General features: G+C 38.8%; 1 protein-coding gene across 7 annotated transcripts; it reads left to right on the top strand.

The window, feature by feature from the left end:
* The first annotated feature begins 336 nt into the window (after positions 1 to 336).
* On the top strand, positions 337 to 20,332 carry inpp5ka (inositol polyphosphate-5-phosphatase Ka). Of its 7 annotated transcripts, XM_085184769.1 has the most exons (14): positions 337 to 554; positions 717 to 798; positions 4,552 to 4,656; positions 4,738 to 4,846; positions 4,941 to 5,057; positions 11,628 to 11,803; positions 11,958 to 12,069; positions 12,166 to 12,275; positions 12,385 to 12,411; positions 14,919 to 15,150; positions 17,018 to 17,155; positions 17,231 to 17,314; positions 17,416 to 17,520; positions 17,654 to 20,332. In XM_085184769.1, exons 1-14 carry the CDS (start codon positions 518 to 520, stop codon positions 17,741 to 17,743), a joined length of 1,524 nt encoding a protein of 507 aa, XP_085040895.1. In that variant the 5' UTR covers positions 337 to 517; the 3' UTR covers positions 17,744 to 20,332. The 7 variants fall into 7 exon arrangements, with proteins under 7 accessions (XP_085040895.1, XP_085040893.1, XP_085040892.1 ...); XM_085184767.1 differs by lacking the exons at positions 337 to 554; positions 717 to 798 and adding an exon at positions 1,197 to 3,000; XM_085184766.1 differs by lacking the exons at positions 337 to 554; positions 717 to 798 and adding an exon at positions 1,197 to 3,000 and having other exon boundaries at positions 17,231 to 17,332.
* The last annotated feature ends 573 nt before the right edge of the window (positions 20,333 to 20,905 follow it).

Below are 20,905 nucleotides of genomic sequence, written 5' to 3'. Positions count from 1 at the left end.
AAATAGTATTTAGTTATTTTTTAGCATTATTAATTTGTGTTCTTTGCAAATAGATTTGGTGTACAAACAATTAACTCTAGCGTTTTTCTTTTAAACTAGTCAACTTCCAGTCTCAATTAACAGGCATTTTCCCGGTTTTATGTGCCAGTCGTGTGTCTTACTTGTAACAAAGTCCTTATGCCTTATCTTGTTCGTGCTTTTATTTTGAAAGTAATCAACTTCCGTATTAGTGAACCCGCAGGCTGGATTATTGATGTACTGTACAGCTTCCTGCAGAAAGATAAAACAACATTCACAAGTACAACTAACGCATAAAAGGTAGTGTACGATAAATCATTATCGGGCATAATTATTGATTAAAGTGTTTGTTGTTGAATGTGAAAAAACAAGACGGTTGGTTTCGCTAACTGCGCAGTGTAGCTAGCGCTGTGTTTATCAGATGCAGCACCACCGTAGTGAATGGCTGTAAGAGGTTAGCTGGGTGTAAATAAATGCTACAAACTTGGTAGAAAAGAATATGCACAAGCCGGGGGTGGAAAATGTGCCCTACTCAGGTTAGTTAAACCTCAGTCCTTATATGAAAACTTTGTGAGTTAGCGTTGTCAGCTAACAACTATGCATAAGAGTTGTACTTTTACTTTAGTTTGTCCTTTCATTTCGTGGTGACGTGAGCTTAATGAAGTTGATTTGACTGAATTTGCCTCTTTGCCTGCCAGGTGTGGACCCGATGGAGGACAGTGAAGAGCCACTGGAAAGTCAGCAGTTAGACCTCGGGGAGAAGAAGGAGGAAAGCTTCAGGTTGGTGCATGGATGTGAAAGATGAACAGTCACTGTGACCGGGTCGGTGTTAGCAGAAGTGACTGTATTAGAAAAGGCTTTAAGTTATCAGGTAACTAGCAAGCTTTATTGAATTAATTTGAATTTATAAAGTGTTGGGGTGAGACGCTCAGACATACGCTAGTGCAAATTAACACAGTTATAAAACAGAGGTTCACGCAACATAATGGAGTACAGGCTTGCGTATCAAAAAAAAAAAATCATTTTAAAAAGCTCCTAAAGTCACAGTCGGCATATTTAAAAATAAATAAATAAAAAAATAAAAATAAAAAAATCAGGGGTCTAGTTAAGTGAAGCGTGGACAGTAATTTAGAAAATTAAATTCATGCATTCAGTATGACTTGAAAGTAGAGCGCGGATGAGGTGCATATAGACAGATGAAGAAACTCCAGTTCCTGGCTTCAAAAGCTAATGTCTCAATTCATACCAACTCACGGGATAAAGGTAATTGTAATTCAGCTGTTTGGATGGTTTAAGCTTTACTGGGAATTTATGCTTTAGCTGTAAATTTGCACTGTAGCTACATCATAACTGGAAACCCCTGTGAAACCATACAAAGTAAACTGGACAGTTAAACAACAATTCTCTAGAAAATGTAACTACACGTGGGGTCCATGGTGTCCACAGCTATGGTGATTGATCTTAAAGTTAGGGAGTATCTCACCTCAGCTAATGTACTCAGCTAAACCTCTCCATCATGTCTGTGGTGTATTTTTAGTGGAATTTTCCATCTTTTATTAATGGTCTGTATGATTTACTCAAGTCTCAGTACAGGAAGTACTTGTGGTTTGTTTGTTTGTTTTTTTTCTTACTTGCTTGATTTTTCTAGCCCTGTGGTTTTTAGTCAGTTTTGGTGAAAAGTCTTTAACATTAGATATCAGACATCCAAATACAAACAAATAGAGAAGAAATATTTCACCTTTCAACTTGAATAATTTGAAAGCAGGAAAATGCTGTTGAGCTGCAACAGCAGTGATCTACTTTTTGTAAAGGAACTCAGTCTTGCAGTGCCCAAGGTTGTGCCAAGGCTTATTTATATTAAGAAACAACAGAACATTTTCTTGCTGTTCTCACTATATTGTACTTCAGCTCCAGCCCTTTCCCCACATGTCTTCTTTGTGGTGTTTCCACTGATAAGGCATTTCTGTCTTGTGTGTTGTGGTGTTGTTTTAGCCAGTTGAGCTTTCCTTTTGTTGCACCAACATGACATCACCAAGTTTAGTGGTAAAGCTGGTTAAAAGACGTATTCCTTTCCTTTCCTCCCCGCTGAGCTGTGTTTGTCCTGTCTTTCTTACTGTGTGATGCATTTCCACATTAGCTAATGTAAGGCTTGTGATATTCTGGCTGCCTGGTGTTGCTCTCAGGACTTTCAGCCTTTTCTAGAAGCACGTATGTTTGTCCCATTTGGGTTAAATGTGCTCCAAGACCAGACACAGTCCGCTGTTTGCCAGTGAACAAATGTCACTGCATTCTGGCAGGTGGATTAGGTTGCCCAACAATACATACCAAATGCGGATTTGAGGGGAAAAAAATCAATGTGTTGCTGGTGTTCTGCCAAAGGAAAGGACAGCCTGACGGCTTGCTGAATGAAAAGGGACGTGTTTCCAATCACCCATGCAAGTTGATTTCCCAATGTTTAATAGGACTAACCTTTAGACATTTAATAATGAGATTATAAACAGTTTTCAGAACACAAAGACAAATTGTGGGCAAATTAACCAATTCTCTAATCACTCTGTTCAACTCTGGAGCACGTAAACCCCTGAGCCGGGGGTTTAGGTGCCACTTCACTCAGTGGTTTGATTTTACAGAAGGAGGACTGTGGCTCATTTGATTCCCTTTTTATATTTCTATTTTGTTACTTCCAACATCTTCCATCTCCAATCGAGACCACAGCCGGCTCAAGTAGGCCTCGCCGTTTTGGACCAGGATGGATGAAATTACTCGGCTGTTGGGCAGCATAGAGCGTAAACGCACGGAAAGTGTTTCCACACAGTCGACGGGCAGCAAACTGGCCCTGCTCCATCGGCTTCACCAGCTGATGACCTGCGTCGAGGACTTGAACCCCAAAAACGAGCTGCACGAGAAGGTGGTCAAGACCCTGGATTACGCCTTCCTCGTCTGCGGCAAGAGAGCCAACAAGCCGAAGAAGGACAGCTTCAGGTGGAGACTGATGCTGACTGCTCAGCCGCCTCGGTTGATGTTTGAAGCTGGAGATTTTATCACTTTAATGAGTTTGTACTTGTTGCAGTAGTGTAGCTTGTATTGTTCTTACTTTGTCTTTCCCTGTGTGCGTCAGTATGCTAAAATGTGGTTTTAGAGACAGCTGCTGTATTGAAACTCAGCAGTCATTTTGAAATACCTCCATGGATTTATCTGAGCATTTAACTTTAAATTATCTAAATTTCTGTGGGATTTATCTGGGATATGAGAAGAGCATCAAAGTGAAATATGTTGTTTAAACTGCTTAATAAGTTTGTGACCAATTAGAGTGTTAGAAATCATTAATATTACTTGATTTTTGTGTTTATATTTCTACATCTTCTACCAAAACATCCTCATATATTGTAATTCAGGAGTGTTCCCTCGCTGTCCTTTAATGCTTCTGAACAGAGAGGACTTTTTTGTCTCACTGTGGACACATTTTAGTATTGCAGAAAGCAACACTGAGAACTCATTGTGGCTGGCGTGATCCCATTGCAACATGACCTGTAGTAGTTGTCTGGCTTCAGGCAGTGACCAGAGACCAACACAAGACCCTTGCTGAGTAAAACCATCCAAGAAAATTCAGTCTTTTAAATTCAATTCATATGCTTTTATTACTTACACTTAAGTGTGAAAATATTATTCCATATTATGAATGTTGCAAGTTTGGGTTCAAGGATGACTGATCTGATTATGTGTCAACTGCGTCAGCCTGGCCTGCTTACGGTAATTGCACAATGGTGCTATTGTGACAGCTTTTAAACCTGTGTTACGGGCTCGTCTTTGGTTCGAGATAAGCTGAAAGGACTCCTTTGATTGTGAAGCTTAAATGATATGCTGCAGCTGAATGCGTGTACATCATGGACGCATCCATCCCAAGTCCCATCTGTGAAGCCTTGAGTTGAGTGTTTAGCTGGTGAAGCCACATGTTTGTATCATCTAGTGTCACATGTTTTATTGTAGTGACCTGTCAATTACATGGTATGTTTTAGGATGCAGTCTCGCCCCAAAGTATATAATGCTTTAGTGCTCCTGTGACTCTAATGGGGAGCATAATATACAAAGTGAACATTGTGTTGTCTTAAAGAAGATTTGAAATTTGTTATTGAGACCCAAAAGGGACCAGGAAAGAGTTTATTGAGGTCATAATTCAGGTCATCTGATTGTCATACCTGGAAAAATTAAGCCATAATTTAAGATGGTCTCATTTGTTTTAAAGGTTGAATGTTGTACCTGATATCTAGTTCAGGGGTAGGCAACTCCAGGCCTCAAGTGCCGGTGTCCTGCAGGTTTTCAATATCACCCTGGGTCAAATTATGATTTTATTACCAGGCCTCTGGAGAACTTCAAGACATGTTGAGGAGGTAATTTAGCAATTTGAATAAGCTGTGTTGTATCAAGGACACATCTAAATCCTGCAGGACACCAGCACTTGAGGCTTGGTGTTGCCTACCTCTGATCTAGTTGTTTACTTCAGACTGTTTGTAATTTCCTCTTCTGTGCCCACAGGTTGCACATGGTAACGTGGAATGTGGCTACAGCTGATCCTCCAGATGATGTGACCACACTTCTCCACCTGAACTCTCCAAAGAGCCCTGACCTTTACGTCATTGGGTAGGTGATGTGATGTACAATGCATCTGTATAAGTGGATAAGGGGCCAACTTACAATCAGAGTTGTGTGTGTGTGTGTTAGTCTGCAGGAAGTGTACTCTGGCCCGTTGAGGTTTGTGTCAGACGCTGTGTTCGATGACCCGTGGAGTTATCTATTTATGTCGCTTTTAGCGCCACAGAAGTACATCAAGGTAAAAAATCTTAGAAAACTCCCACACACGCAATACAGTGGATGCACACTTTCACAGGGTCAGGAGAACACAGTTTGTGCTGTGTGTGTTTCAGGTGTCGTCTATAAGAATGCAGGGCCTGCTGCTGCTCTTCTTCTCCAAGCAGGAGCACGTCCCCTTCATCAGAGACGTCCAGGCGACATACACACGCACAGGCCTCTTTGGTTACTGGGTGAGAAATGCTGAACTGCTTTATTATTTCACTTTTAGAAAAAATTCAGGTGTTTAAAAAAAAAAAGAGGAAAAAAAGGGGGGGGGGATCTAAATCAATCAGATCAGACAGCTGTGTTAGGGTTGTGCGATATGACCAAAATCTCATTTCCCGATATTCAATTCAATTCAATTTTATTTATATAGCGCCAAATCACAACAAAAGTCGCCTCAAGGCGCTTCATAGATACAGAGAAAAACCCAACAATCATATGACCCCCTATGAGCAAGCACCTTGGCGACAGTGGGAAGGAAAAACTCCCTTTTAACAGGAAGAAACCTCCGGCAGAACCAGGCTCAGGGAGGGGCGGCCATCTGCTGCGACCGGTTGGGGTGAGAGAAGGAAGACAGGACAAAGACATGCTGTTGAAGAGAGACAGAGGTTAATAACAGATATGATTCAATACAGAGAGGTCTGTTAATACATAGTGAGTGAGAAAGGTGACTGGAAAGGAAAAACTCAATGCATCATGGGAATCCCCCGGCAGCCTACATCTATTGCTGCATAACTAAGGGAGGATTCAGGGTCACCTGGTCCAGCCCTAACTATATGCTTTAGCAAAAAGGAAAGTTTTAAGCCTAATCTTAAAAGTAGAGATAGTGTCTGTCTCCCGAATCCAAACTGGAAGCTGGTTCCACAGAAGAGGGGCCTGAAAACTGAAGGCTCTCCCTCCCATTCTACTTTTAAATACTCTAGGAACAACAAGTAGGCCTGCAGAGCGGGAGCGAAGTGCTCTAATAGGGTGATATGGTACTACAAGGTCATTAAGATAAGATGGGGCCTGATTATTTAAGACCTTGTATGTGAGGAGCAGGATTTTGAATTCAATTCTGGATTTAACAGGAAGCCAATGAAGGGAAGCCAAAACAGGAGAAATCTGCTCTCTCTTTCTAGTCCCTGTCAGTACTCTTGCTGCAGCATTTTGGATTAGCTGAAGGCTTTTCAGTGAGTTTTTTGGACATCCTGATAATAATGAATTACAGTCGTCCAGCCTGGAAGTAATAAATGCATGAACTAGTTTTTCAGCGTCACTCTGAGACAGGATATTTCTAATTTTAGAGATGTTGCGCAAATGGAAGAACGCAGTCTTACATATCTGTTTAATATGTGCGTTGAAGGACATATCCTGGTCAAAAATGACTCCAAGGTTCCTCACAGTATTACTGGAGGCCAAGGTAATGCCATCCAGAATCTGGTTAGATACCATATTTCTAAGCTTTTCAGGGCCGAGTACAATAACCACAGTTTTATCTGAATTAAGAAGCAGAAAGTTAGCGGCCATCCAGGTCTTTGTCTTTAAGACATTCCTGCAGTTTAACTAATTGGTGTGTGTTATCTGGCTTCATGGACAGATATAAACATTTCTTATCCCGATAACGATATATATTGCAAAATAGTGCATTTTCTTTGTGAGTACATGGCGTGCTGCGGGGAAAAGCCTGTTCTAACGTTTGAGTCTAACGTTTATTTTGAGCACCTGACAGCTCTTTTTTGCTTCTCATCCATAAACTCTCTCCGCACTCTTTCACGTGATTCTTGCGTAGTTGGCCGTAGGTGTTAGAAGAGGATTGTCGTGTTTGAGTCTGTGGTGGGGACTGGTTTGCAGCATAATTTTTCATAGTACAGTTTTCTGGTCTGTGTCATAACCAAACCCTGTCCATGCTACAGAGGTAGCCCTTGTTTTGGAATAAGGTCCTCGACTAGTCCTTCTGTTTGGAGCTAACTGGTGATGCCTCATCTTCATTGGCCATGCTGGTATTCTCTCTGCCTGCATCCATGTGGTGACTGTAAGCGCCATTTATAGTTACTTCATGTTTTTATTTGAGGTAATTTGTTGGATGCATATTCGGAAATTAGATGTTTGAGAATAATGCATATCATTTCAGTTATTTTGAAAAGTCTCAACAGGAACTTGAGCTTTATTGTGAAAGGTTTATGTGGAAAATAAACAAGCAGACAGTGGAGCCACACGATGGTTTTACCGTCGTTGTTGCTAACGAAAGTACACGTAAAAACAGTTGCTTCTCTGTCTGTAATGTGGTTATTTTAAATAAAAGAGAAAGAGAGAACTTTAAGAAATTAATATAGCCACTACAGTGACCATGAAAACGATGAGAAAACATTGCCGTAAACAGCTTATTTTGCGACACGACGAAACAAACGATAGCATAATATGAAACCATAGATGTTTTCATATCGTCATCCAATATCGAACAGCCCTTAGCTGCATTGTTTTTTTGTTTTTTTTATTATTATTTTAAAAATCTGGTGCATGCATTGGTCCCCTCAGGCTTTAGATAATACTCATCTCTGTTTGGTTATTTGTTTAACCCTCTGGATTCCATAAAAATCACTACCCTCTCAGCTTGTTTGTGGCCAAAAATGGCCACCCCTTGTTTACGTTTACAAAATGCTATAAAATTCATATATATTAAGAAAAATTCCCACTTTTTTTTACATGATTTTTTAGATTAGTACCAGTGCTGTTCATGAAAATCAAAATTTCATTCAAATTCATAATTTTAACCCTTTAAATACCAGTTAGATCACATAATCCTAGGAACTCATAAATGGAAAAAATCACAAAACCCCAATTTTTTTCCAAATAAAACATGCCATCTGATTTACTTTCTAACCATGATGGAGGTTAGATGTATAACAATAATTAAAAGTATCAATGACTTTTATACATCTTTGTTTTTTTGTGCAGTGACAGAAAAACATAAAAACTTCCTCTCAGCTTGTTTGTGGCCAAAATGGCCACCCCTTGTTTACGTTTACAAAATGCTATAAAATTCATATATATTAAGAAAAATTCCCACTTTTTTTTACATGATTTTTTAGATTAGTACCAGTGCTGTTCATGAAAATCAAAATTTCATTCAAATTCATAATTTTAACCCTTTAAATACCAGTTAGATCACATAATCCTAGGAACTCATAAATGGAAAAAATCACAAAACCCCAATTTTTTTCCAAATAAAACATGCCATCTGATTTACTTTCTAACCATGATGGAGGTTAGATGTATAACAATAATTAAAAGTATCAATGACTTTTATACATCTTTGTTTTTTTGTGCAGTGACAGAAAAACATAAAAACTTCCTCTCAGCTTGTTTGTGGCCAAAAATGGCCACCCCTTGTTTACGTTTACAAAATGCTATAAAATTCATATATATTAAGAAAAATTCCCACTTTTTTTTACATGATTTTTTAGATTAGTACCAGTGCTGTTCATGAAAATCAAAATTTCATTCAAATTCATAATTTTAACCCTTTAAATACCAGTTAGATCACATAATCCTAGGAACTCATAAATGGAAAAAATCACAAAACCCCAATTTTTTTCCAAATAAAACATGCCATCTGATTTACTTTCTAACCATGATGGAGGTTAGATGTATAACAATAATTAAAAGTATCAATGACTTTTATACATCTTTGTTTTTTTGTGCAGTGACAGAAAAACATAAAAACTTCCTCTCAGCTTGTTTGTGGCCAAAAATGGCCACCCCCTGTTTACATTTACAAAATGCTATAAAATTCATATATATTAAGAAAAATTTCCACTTTTTTTGACATGATTTTTTAGATTAGTACCAGTGCTGTTCATCAAGACCAAAATTTCATTCAAATTCATAATTTTAACCCTTTAAATACCAGTTAGATCACATAATCCTAGGAACTCATAAATGGAAAAAATCGCAAAACCCCAATTTTTTTCCAAATAAAACATGCCATCTGATTTACTTTCTAACCATGATGGAGGTTAGATGTATAACAATAATTAAAAGTATCAATGACTTTTATACATCTTTGTTTTTTTGTGCAGTGACAGAAAAACATAAAAACTTCCAAAAATGGCCACCCCATGTTTACATTTACAAAATGCTATAAAATTCATATATATTAAGAAAAATTTCCACTTTTTTTGACATGATTTTTTTAGATTAGTATCAGCGCTGTTCATCAAGACCAAAATTTAATTCAAATCCAGACTTTTAACCCTTTAAATCACAGTTAAATTACATAATTTTAATGATTTACAAAGGGATAAAAGCATAAAATCCCCATTTTTTTTCTAAATAATACATGCAAACTGATTTATTTTCTAACCATGATGGAGGTTAGATGCATAGCAATAATTAAAAGTATCAATGAGTTTTATGTATCTTTGGTTTTTTGTGCAGTGACAGAAAAACAAAAAAAATCCCTCTCATTTTGTTCGTGGCCAAAAATGACCACCCATGTTTACGTTTTCAAAATACTATAAAATTCATATATATTAAAACATTTTTCTACTTTCATTGACTTGATTTTTTAGATTAGTATCAGTGCTGTTCATCAAGACAAAAAATTTAATTCAAATCCAGACTTTTAACCCTTTAAATACCAGTTAAATTACATAATTTTAATGATTTACAAAGGGATAAAGGGATAAAGGGATAAAAGCATAAAATCCCCATTTTTTTTCTAAATAATACATGCAAACTGATTTATTTTCTAACCATGATGGAGGTTAGATGCATAGCAATAATTAAAAGTATCAATGAGTTTTATGTATCTTTGGTTTTTTGTGCAGTGACAGAAAAACAAAAAAAATCCCTCTCATTTTGTTCGTGGCCAAAAATGACCACCCATGTTTACGTTTTCAAAATACTATAAAATTCATATATATTAAAACATTTTTCTACTTTCATTGACTTGATTTTTTAAATTAGCACCAGTCCTAGTCATGAAAACCAAAATATAATTAAAATTTAGATATTATACGCTTTGAACTGGGTGTGGTTCCCAATCAGCCAGAGTTCACACCCAGTTTCACACCTTGGCTCAGGCGATTAGAGGATCATCAGGGGGTCCCTTTGTCCCTCTTGGGGGGGGGGACACTCCCACCTTCTTGCCATATTGCCAGAATAAATGGTCTGGAAGCTGTTAGGTTTACTTACAGCAGTAGCAACGTCTGCACCTGCATAAACTCCAGGACACGTTTACAAACAGTGTTTGTTGTTGTTTGCGCTGCAGCTGCAGGTTTGAACTGTGCAAAATGTCCTGTGATTGGGGGTTTTTTTGTTTTTGTTTTTGTTTCTAGAGTTAATATTTTGGGTATGGTCTCTTTTTATGAAAAATACAAGAGTAAAAGTGCTTTTCACATGTGCTTCAAAGCTAAGTTTGACTGGGAACCTCAAAGCTCAATATCCTGCATCCACAGGAATTCACTGCAGCCTATGTAATGTTTGATGCGTCATTATTTATTCCAGTCTATCTTGCAAATACATGTTTGTGCTGCAATGTCATGCACAAACACAAACTATCAGATCCTTAAGACCAAACCTATGTCAAAATTGTTTCATTATATTGGTCCATTGGAGTGTGGTAACCCATCAACCCCACCTAGTGGAAACCAAGAATATTACATGAAATTGCTTGCTTGGCAGAAAATGGCCCAAGGATGTCATGTGGTAGAAAAAATGAAAAACTACAATTTTCATGTGTTGAGTTTAGAATGAAAGCAATTTTACCTAAATTGCATGCTATAGTACTGCCAGTAACAAGGAATCAAAAAAGGTGGTTATAATGGGTTTCAATTGGCCAAAAATGGCCACAATCAGTAAAATGGGAACAATTTGGTGTATAGTGAATATTATTGACATTATTAAGGAGCTGATGTTGAAAAATAAAAAATTTTAATAAAATACACACCTTTGGAAAGTTTCATTCCATTTGCATTAACAGAACAAAAATGGTTGAAAACCGAAAAGTGAAGTGGCCAAAAATGGCCAGATAGAGACCAGAGGGTTAAAGGTGTATTAAAATTATTATTTAAAAGCAAAACATTCTAGTACTTTGGGAAAAACTATTATTCAAAACAAGCCTCTTCCGCCAAAATTCTTAATTAGTGGATTTAGGATGTCTTCTTTAAGTCTGTCCTCATGGTGAACAAGTGCAGACTTCAGGTTTCCTCCTTCCTTTCCTTCCTATTTGTGTTGGATGCCTGTTTAAGGAAAGCCTAAATCAGTCACAGCTTATCGTAGTGTCACAAATCCCACCCACAGATACTGACCTTGAATTCAGATTTTTGGTCAGCTCAGAGGAACTGTCTACTTTCAGATGGATGAACTTGATCATCATCATTAAGCAAAGCTCACACTTCCAAGAGAAGTAGTGCTGGCCCCTTTATAGACTGTATATAAATGGTGGATATTGGTTTGTGTACTCCTTTCACTGTCATCGTTGGAGCTGGTTTTCTGTTTCACATGTGTAAACAATCTCTAATGTGTAAAACTAGCACACTTCTCCTTGAAATGAGGAATGGAGTAACATGTAGGAACATATGTCAAACCAGACCCCACTTTGTGAACTCCAGTATTTTTGTTTGGTTTTCAAGAGGGCTTCTGCATTTATTACATGAGGGTCACCAGCTGATGGAGGAGTTGTGTCTCTCACAGCTTAAAAACTGAACAGAGTATGGTGTCTAGTTCAACATATTCACTGTTTTTCTCTTTTCTCAACCCTGTTTCACTCTCAGGGTAATAAAGGCGGCGTCTCCATCCGATTATCTTTCTATGGCCACACGCTCTGCTTCCTTAACTGCCACTTGGCTGCTCATATGAACTATGCCTCAGAGAGGGTGGATGAGTTTGAGTATATCATGGACATGCAGAGCTTTGACTGTAAAAGAGCTCCAACTATTGTTGATCACAGGTGAGGAGACGCACAGGATACAAACTGTGATTCACCTGAATGTTTGGGATAAGAAATGATGTTGAAGCTTCACATATCTCACCAAAGTCACTTCTTCATTATTCTTTCATGTGTCACCGTCCTCCTTCTCTCTTTCGCCCCTCTCCTGGTCAAGATTGGTTTTCTGGTTTGGAGATCTCAACTTCCGAATTCAGGACCACGGCATGCACTTTGTCCGCACCTGCATCGACAAGCAGAACTACAGCCTGCTGTGGAGCAAAGACCAGGTGTGGCCCTTTAAAGAGTCTCAAAGCTCCTGATCCTCCATCCCACATAGCAGCCTCAGTAATGTGACCATGAAACATGTGTGTTGTTGTTTTCAGCTGATCATGATGAAGCAGAAGGAGCAGGTGTTGCAGGAGTTTGAGGAGGGGCCTCTGGACTTTCAGCCCACATATAAGTTTGACCGTAGCTCTGATACTTATGACACCAGGTAACACACAAGAAAACATCACCATAAAAACCATGAATCATACTCACTCTTCTCTTTGCTCACAGTATGCTGTATATGTTTTTATCTGTACCTCTTTCCAACTTTACAGACTCTACAACACATGGTTTGGCTTTAAGTAAGAGTTCAGAATCCATTTGTCCACATTTCCCTCTTTCTTCTTAATACATGTCATTATCTAGCACATAGTTCACCTAACTGAGCTTCACTATGTGTGTACACGCTACTTTTAACACGGCAGTAAAAGTAGTGTCATGTTTTTTGTTTTTTTTATTAATGTGGTAAGTTACTTACTGACGATTATGTTTATCTGTAACATGCTGCACATTAAACAAACACACAGGTGTTCAGGCTCCTTTCAGACATGTGCTCCTTTCCTGCGCTTCGTGTCTTAAAGAGCACACTGCCCATGTTTCTCTAAAAGTTGGGACAGCGATCTGACGATGTGGGTCATGAATGCAGTCACATCAGCTGGATGGGCTTGCAAAGAAATTTCTGTTGCACGCGTTTGTCCGGCATCTCCACTTCCTCAGTACGCTAAAAGGCATGATTGTTCTGGTGAAAGTCCCGATCAGCAATAACACGAGAAAAACAAAACAAAACGGTTTGACACGCCTGCTTGTAGTTTCTAGCTCATGATCTTTGGACAAACTAATATCACAGACAGCTTAATATGCTCCTGTGTATCAAAACAGCAACACACAGTAAACATTTCAATGCAAGCACTGGCCAATAATTAAATCAGAGTGTGAAACACATTGTTAGTATAGCTCTGGTTTTTGGAGAGGCACACAGACCTCTCCAAAAAACACTAAACACATTTCATCTGCAGTCAGTTCTCCCTCATTTACTTTTCTCTACATTTAGTATTTATTACGCATCAAATACAGTGGGAAAGTCTTCACTGTGACTAAGTTTATGAGTCAACGACAGATCAGATTTGTAATGTGTGTAGCTTGTTGAGCTAATTGTGGGAGGCTTTCCTCTGATTTTATCACATACCTGGAGTGTCACACAGCACCAGAAACCATCACCAACTTATCCATTAATGCTGTGTACTTCAGTTCAGCTTTAGCTGTTTTTAAAGGGTACATTTTATTAAAGTTTATAAAGTGTGGAGGGATTCTTAATACTACATGCAGGATGTGACATTTGCAAGTGTCAGAGTGTCTACCAAAGTATAAGCACCTTGGTCAGAAATCGAGAAATGACGTCAGTTGATGTACTGCCCGATGTTGGATATAGCACAGCTGGATAAGTGTTATTAGAGCACTTAATTAAAGTCTAATGAGTAACATTAATGTAAGAGTTACTCCTGTGTGAAAGAGAGCCGTCACTTTAACGTCACTTTAGCCAGCAGTGTGTCTGAAAGGGGCTGAACAGTCTAAGAAAGACAAACCTGGGGTTGTGTTTGCAAATCAAAGACTGAAATGCTTGTTCGTGCTACAGATTTACATCTGCGCTCACATTACGGCAGCTGTTAAAGGTAAACTGTGGATGCTTTGATCGCTACGGGCACATCAGAGCAAAGTTTTAGTTGTAGTTTTAGCTGGCATAATTTTATATATATATATATATATATATATAAAATCATAATCTCCACAGGGTACCTTTATGTATCATGTCTACACTGATGCAAATTTAACCTACAGCATTAGCTTTCACAATGTGTTATATAAATATGATGTGCCTAACATGGATGGCTGTAAATGCATGTCATGCTAATACGGTACTACCATTGTGGATAATAGAGTGTGTTTGATTATAACAGGGTTCCAGTCAGAGCTGGCACTATGTATGATGGGGGGGTTCTGGGTGATGGCCAGAGGTGTGTGTTTGGTGCAGGTGGAGGATGAGGGGTAAAAATAGGCATTTTCAAACTGATACCTGGCGGTCCTTTGGTGACAGTGATGGCCTTAAACATTGTACTGTAAATAAAAGGTAAATGGACTGATTCTTATATAGCGCTTTCTACTCTCCCGGAGTACTCAAAGTGCTGTATACAACATGCCAGTAGGTGACCTGCTCTACCTCCTGAGCTACAGCCACCCCACAGGTCCCATGTGACCTGAAAAAAAAGGTGCTGCCAAGACAGATTTGTTTCCAGCTATGAAGAAGAATTTGAAGGAGAAAATGAGTGAGGAGGATTTTGATATTTCTGACATTTCTGACATTATTCTTTGGTTTCATATATGTGCACAAACATGAACGGTAAAATATTTCTAGTGCCCAAAACTGCAGCTCCTCCAACAACCTTTTGGAGGCTTGCTCCAAAAGTAAGTCAGTCCCCATAGAGACTCTTGGGTCCTGTCCCAACTTTATAGCATTATAAAACAGGTTTTCCAAGTATTCTTAACAAACAGCAGTTCAAAGAATACATCAGTGTGCTGGTTTTCTTGTACCTGTGAAATACTTTCCAGTTACCCCGTCACTGAGGTCCTGGCATGTCATTTGCTGCCTGAACCTTTTATTCTCCCCAGCCCCACATCGTATTGGTATAAGGCACTTCAGCCAGGCATGTGCCTCATACCAACGCAGGTTCTTGCTTTAAACACTTGACTTTGTCTGACAACTCAAACCGGCCTCTGCTCTCTGTCCATCTGTCATCTATAACTACCTGTCCAGTGCTAAGAAGCGTAAACCTGCCTGGACTGACAGGATTCTGTGGCGACTCCGACCCAAAGCCCTGCCCCCGGATGAGGAAAATGAAAATAAAGTTGGGCTAGATGCAAAGAAGCTCAAGCAGCTGGAAGAGGACATGGAGTACCCCCTGAAAATCAGACAGGACGTGTACACCAGCATCATGGAGTACAGCCTCAGTGACCACAAGCCTGTCATTGGTATCTTCACACTGGAGGTGAGAAACTGGAAACTGTGATTATCCAGATGCAGTTAAACACCTTTCAGTCATTTGTTTATGACCTGAATTATTGATGCAGGTCATCAGTTGATTGTGTTGTGTATTTATTGTCGACACTTTTGGAGATGATGTAAATCATCATCCTTATCATAGTGTCCCACTAAAAGTGAGCATGCAGGATGTGATGGGAAACATCACTTACTGCTCAGTGTGGAGGTAGCTGCAGTTATAACGGGGACATTAAGCTGATATTTTGAAATATTAAACTCATTTCACTGTACAAATAAGTTTTGACAACCCATTCTAAAAACAAAAATTCATTTTTAAAGGACCAGTAACAGAATACATGTACCGGCGTTGCGTATTTAAAATACAAGATATGAGTAACTGTATTCCATTACAGGTACCGTTTCAAAGGGTGGTGTTCAGAATACAGTTTGTTGAAATAAATGGATTACACGGCGGTCTTTTTCTGTTTCATGTTAGGTTATGCCCTCTCTATTTGTGGTCATTCCACTCCGGTGGAAACCCAAACAAATCACGCATTAAGAGGCTCTAATGCCTGTGTCTTAATCTCTCGGCCTGTGTCACCTGTACTTGCGGTTCACATAATGACGTGAAGAAATATATGTAGAATTTATTATTCAAAAAAATTATTTAATAAGAAGGCAATAGGCAGAGTGTTACAGGTATAGCTCTAAAGAATGTAGCCTCATGGGAAGTGTAGTCCGTGCTGCAGGGAGAATGGACTGCTGTACCCGTTATGTGTCTGTGAGCGCGAGGAGGGAGAAAAAGGAGAGTTGAAGAGTGCGAGTTGTCACCAACCAGAAACCGGAAATGGAAGCATCTAAATATAATAATAATTACCACTGCAGCCAAAAAGAGTGCCCGAGTGCCTAGTTGTAAGTAAGCTATTGAGACTCGACTGTACACTGTGTTTTCCTCCAAAACAATAAGTTCCTTTGGAGCAGCCTTTCAACGGCTCTCTCTGTCTCTCGCTAGCAAAGTTGACCCAGACAACAAAGTAAAACTAGTTTTCGGTTACGAGCCCGACAAGAACCCGACGTATTAGCCAGAGGTCCCTTTACTACGGTTCAGAGCCGTGCACCTGTTTTATAAATGCGCGGAATAGTTTTCTATACAAGATCGCTGTAAAAAAGTGCAGCCTTACCTAATGTCCACTCTACTGTTACTCATTTTATATTAAGATTTAAAAATCTAGTTGGTATTGGTATGATCCTTCAGTAATAATAATAAATCACACAGCAATAGCACATTCATGTAGTTGTAAAAAGCATCATAATATATTGAGTAATCCAAAGTATTCAGAATACGTTACTCTCATTGAGTAATGTAACGGAATACATTACAAAATACATTTTGGAGCATGTAATCTGTAATCTGTATTGGAATACATTTTAAAAGTAACCTTCCCAACACTGGAAATGAATATGGTTCCTTAGCAGTCCTCTTTTTTGGGAGTTCTAATGATTACCGTGGAATATATTGTAACTGAAAGCACTTGAGACTATAAACTTATCTGAAAATTCTTTATTGTATTTGTAACTTAACTTGACAGGTCATTTTTCCCATAGACATTCGTACAACTGAAAAAGTTTTTGTATGCAGAAGAGTCGCCCCCTGCTTAGATGCAAAACAGGTTTTAGATGCTTTGGCTTCACACTCTTCTGACAAAGTGAATGTGACTTCAATATTGATGCAGTCTCCTCTAACTATCCATCATAGATTTTGTCATGATAGTGTGACTCTCTTATCCCTCATTTGAAAGTCTCCATAGCTGTGTGGGTCCTCTTGTAAAGAATGTAGTTTCTAACTTGGACTGTTGATTTGTGCGTGCCTACAGCTGAGGAAGATGTACGAGACTCCTCTGGTGCGTCTGCGGGCAGAGGGCGACTGGAGCGCAGATATTGATGCCATGGTGGTCTACAGCCCTCTGCAGCCATTCCCCTCCAGTACTTGGGACTGGATCGGCCTCTATAAGGTTGACAACACGTGTTTCACTGCTGGCTGGTTCAGTGTGCTAGTTGAAAGTCTTCATGTTTGTGTGAATTTTCAGGTTGGTTTCAGCAGCGTGTCAGACTACATCACCTATGCGTGGGTCAAAGACGACGAGGTGGCCTTCAACGAGGAGGTTATACAGGTGGTAACTCTTGTCTCAGTGAATGGGACTGCAGTTTGAACACGAGCCGGAGCAAAAGTGCATGTAAGCCTCAGGTGATGGAAATGTTCTTGTTTCTGTAGGTTTATGTAAGTAAGGAGGAAATCCCCGTGCAGGGAGGAGACTGCGTGCTGTGCTACTACTGTAACGCTCTGAAGTGCATCATTGGAATAAGTGAACCATTCCAGGTAATGAATTGAAAATAATACATGAAAAGATATTGTCTTTTATTTGGAATTACACCTTAAAAGGATTTTCTGCAGTACTGTTCTCGTGTGGATGGAGGTCAGCATCAGTGTTATCTGCTCATCTGTCTTTTAGGTCCAAGCATCCAAGGTAGCCATTGAGGAAGGCATGCTGCCTGAAAGGATCAATGGACTCGACAAAGCTGTGTCTGGTGATGACTTTTAGAACTGAAGTGTCAAAAGTCATAGATTTGGGAAACTGTAAGGTTTTCTGTCGCATTTCTTAACCTGCAGCTGAAAAAGCAACTTAGGAACTGTTCTCTCTTTTCCCCATCTGCACCACTGATCTCTCTAATGCTACCAGTGAGGCTGTTTTGTTATTTACTCCTCAGCAGTCAAACGCATTAAAATGGAAGCTCACATTTAAATTGGCATCATGTTGAGCAAAGAAATTTTACTCTTCTTTTACTCTTTATGAGTAAAAATAAATAAGATGGAATGCTTAGATTTTACCAAATATGTTTGTGTCACGATGGATGGGTGAAGAATATTTTAGGGTTTGTGATACTCAAGGAAATGGTTAAGGCCTGATTATCCACAAACCACTGCAGATACAATTACTCATTCTTGTACTGTTTTTTTTACCACACGGATCCACGCATTCACTCCACGATGGCCAAAGTTATATCACTGAGTCCACCCAGTGGACCCCCCTCTACACTTACAGTAACTACAGTGTTGTTCAGAGCTATTGCAAACCAAAGTTTCATGTCACACCACTGTTTTTGAACTATTTTGCCACCCACAAATATTCACCTCCAGTGGTTTTCAATTTGAAGGTGTTTTCAAGACTTAACAGCTCCTCTGGGTTTTAAGCATAAAAACAACAACTTTTCACTGAAATTAAAATATCTGACACTTCTGTTCCTATCTCCTGATGTGAAGAAAATCACAAGTCAAGTCTTGCATAGTCCAAATGGAGGCACATGAAATTTTGGCTTTGTTCTTGGTCTGAATACACTATAATGCTGTGGGAGGAAAAATACTCACACCTACTCTTAAGAATAGGTTCGACTGCAACTTCACTTTACTGCTACTGTAATGAAAAGGAAAAGGGAACATGAGTTAGCAAAACCCACGGGCCGTGTTTGTTTGAAGGGCACCATGGTCACGTTCAGACTGAGTAGTTATTCTGTGAAAAATGAGCTGTCAGCCTGCACTGCTTACTACTTGGAGTCGAGTATCCTCGATGCCAGTGTGCGAACCTACACTGCTAAGTTTTTATTTCAATGGCAAAACCGGTGTGATGCCAGACCAGCTGCTTACACATTAAAAATGTCTTAATTTATGGTTAGATAATGGCTAGTTAGAGCAACCCCTCAGATGACAGTAGTCAAAAGAAGCTCTACGTCCACAGTCACTGCATGTGACTGTGTAGAGGTCTGCAGGACCAGACAACTTAAATTTCCTTTCCACTCTTCTTTAAAACAGTACAGCCTTAAAAGGAGTTCCTCCTTTTAAAGTAGACACAGAGTTTTTAGCTGTAAGGTAATGATCTTAGTCCGTACTGTCCTGAAAGCATCGCTGAGGTACGTAAGCTGGATCTAGTCATGATTTTAAATGTTTCCTGTGTTATTTAAAATATTAACTTGGCTTTTGGAATATCCAGCCCTGTGACTGTGAGTGCTATTGGGAGGTGAGATGATTTCATAGCTTTGATTTCTCTCTTCTGTGTTTTAATGAACTTCAGTTGCTCCTGGAGGACTTGAAAGAAAAGCTGTATAATACAACCTTTGTTTTGTTTTTTTGTTTTTGTTTTTGTTTAGCTGTGGCTGATTTTTTTTTTTTTTTTGCTTTCTGCCATCCACCTTCTGGAAGGTTCCAGTTTTATATAAGAAAAACAATGATTCCTATCAAGGTTGATTGTGACGTCACAGCAAAAACCTTCAAGAAATGTTGCACTGTTTACTGTATTTGTAGGCTCTCATGGTATTGTTAGTGTGATTAAATACTATATATAAATGTGTAGTTTTGATTGAACCATGGATTCAACAAGTGCCTCTGACACACCGCTTTACATTTACTGTACTGTACTATGCTGCTTAACTTTGATACATGTATCGTAACATTGACTTGATTACTTAAAACATGGCAAAATGTTTGTGCCCCGTTGGAGATCTTTTTGAAATGTACATATTTTGCTTTGGTCTGTAGAAACATTTCCTGATCTGGATTATCAGCTGTAGAGGTGTCTCCCCCTTCTCTTGAATATAAAGAAACTAAATGGCATTTGACTTGTGATGCTCAAAGCACCAGTAAAAAAAAGAATATTTACTATATACATGTATAAATACTTCCTTTAATTGGCAGATGTAGATTGTGGATTGTTGTAAGGAACCGGGTTATGGTTTATGAAAAGAGATGCTGCTGCTGAGTGTTAATACCAAATTAACCTTTTGAGAGTCCAGGTTCCACTGTATTCTCAGTAATGTCACATTTCTAAATCTTGGAAACCCACACCAAAATAATCTAGATGACTGCTACAGTCCAGGTTAAATATGTGAAAATATGCACGCTGGATTTTTAGAGGGGACTGTCCCTTTAAATATTGCTGTTTTAAACTTTGAGCTATAGAAATATTTGTTGTGAATGTTGCCGTTATTGACTTGTTGGAATCAGTTATACTTGCACACACATGCACACATATATACATATATCAATAAATATACATATGTTTTAACTGAAGGCTGACTTATTTTCTGAAATGCCAATGAAACATACTGTAACAGAATGCAAATAAATTTATAGCTCTGAATATGCAAGATTAAACCAGTGTGTTTGTTCTTGGTTCAGTAGGTGTCACTTGTCTTTTCAGTTTCAAAGTGCATCTGCTGTCCTCATTTCCAGGAGCATACTTGTATTCTTGGACTCTGCTAAAGTAAAAAAAAAAAAAAAAATCAGCTCCTCAGCTTTAAAGGTAGTTTTGTCTCACAGGGATTACTGACAAACACTGAGCTCATTAACAGAAAAGTTAGCATTTGTTTAACATGGGCACCTACAATTGTCATCTAAAACGTAATATTATTTTGGTACGTAGCATTTTTGGAATCTTTAATGTTCAGTTACATTTTTATACTATCACTGTTTAATATTTCTACTTTAAATGATTATACTTCTGCATTAAATTTCTTGCTAGTGGTTCTGAATTTCCTTTATTAAAGTGTATGCTTTGACTGACAGGCCTCACTGAGTCACTGAACTGAACCACTCAACTGTGTTTGTTCTGTCAGTCTGTCTTGAATTTTTAATGAAATTAATTGACAATGGCTCGCTGTGTGGTACAGCCCACCGAAGAAGTTTAGGCCTCCGTTTTTCTGAGTATATTGTC

Source organism: Neolamprologus multifasciatus, chromosome 14, assembly GCF_963576455.1.
Source record: "Neolamprologus multifasciatus chromosome 14, fNeoMul1.2, whole genome shotgun sequence".
Classification (NCBI taxonomy): Eukaryota; Metazoa; Chordata; class Actinopteri; order Cichliformes; family Cichlidae; genus Neolamprologus; species Neolamprologus multifasciatus.
The sequence above is the reverse complement of the archived record's forward strand: the minus strand, read 5'-3'. Positions and strand labels throughout refer to the sequence as shown.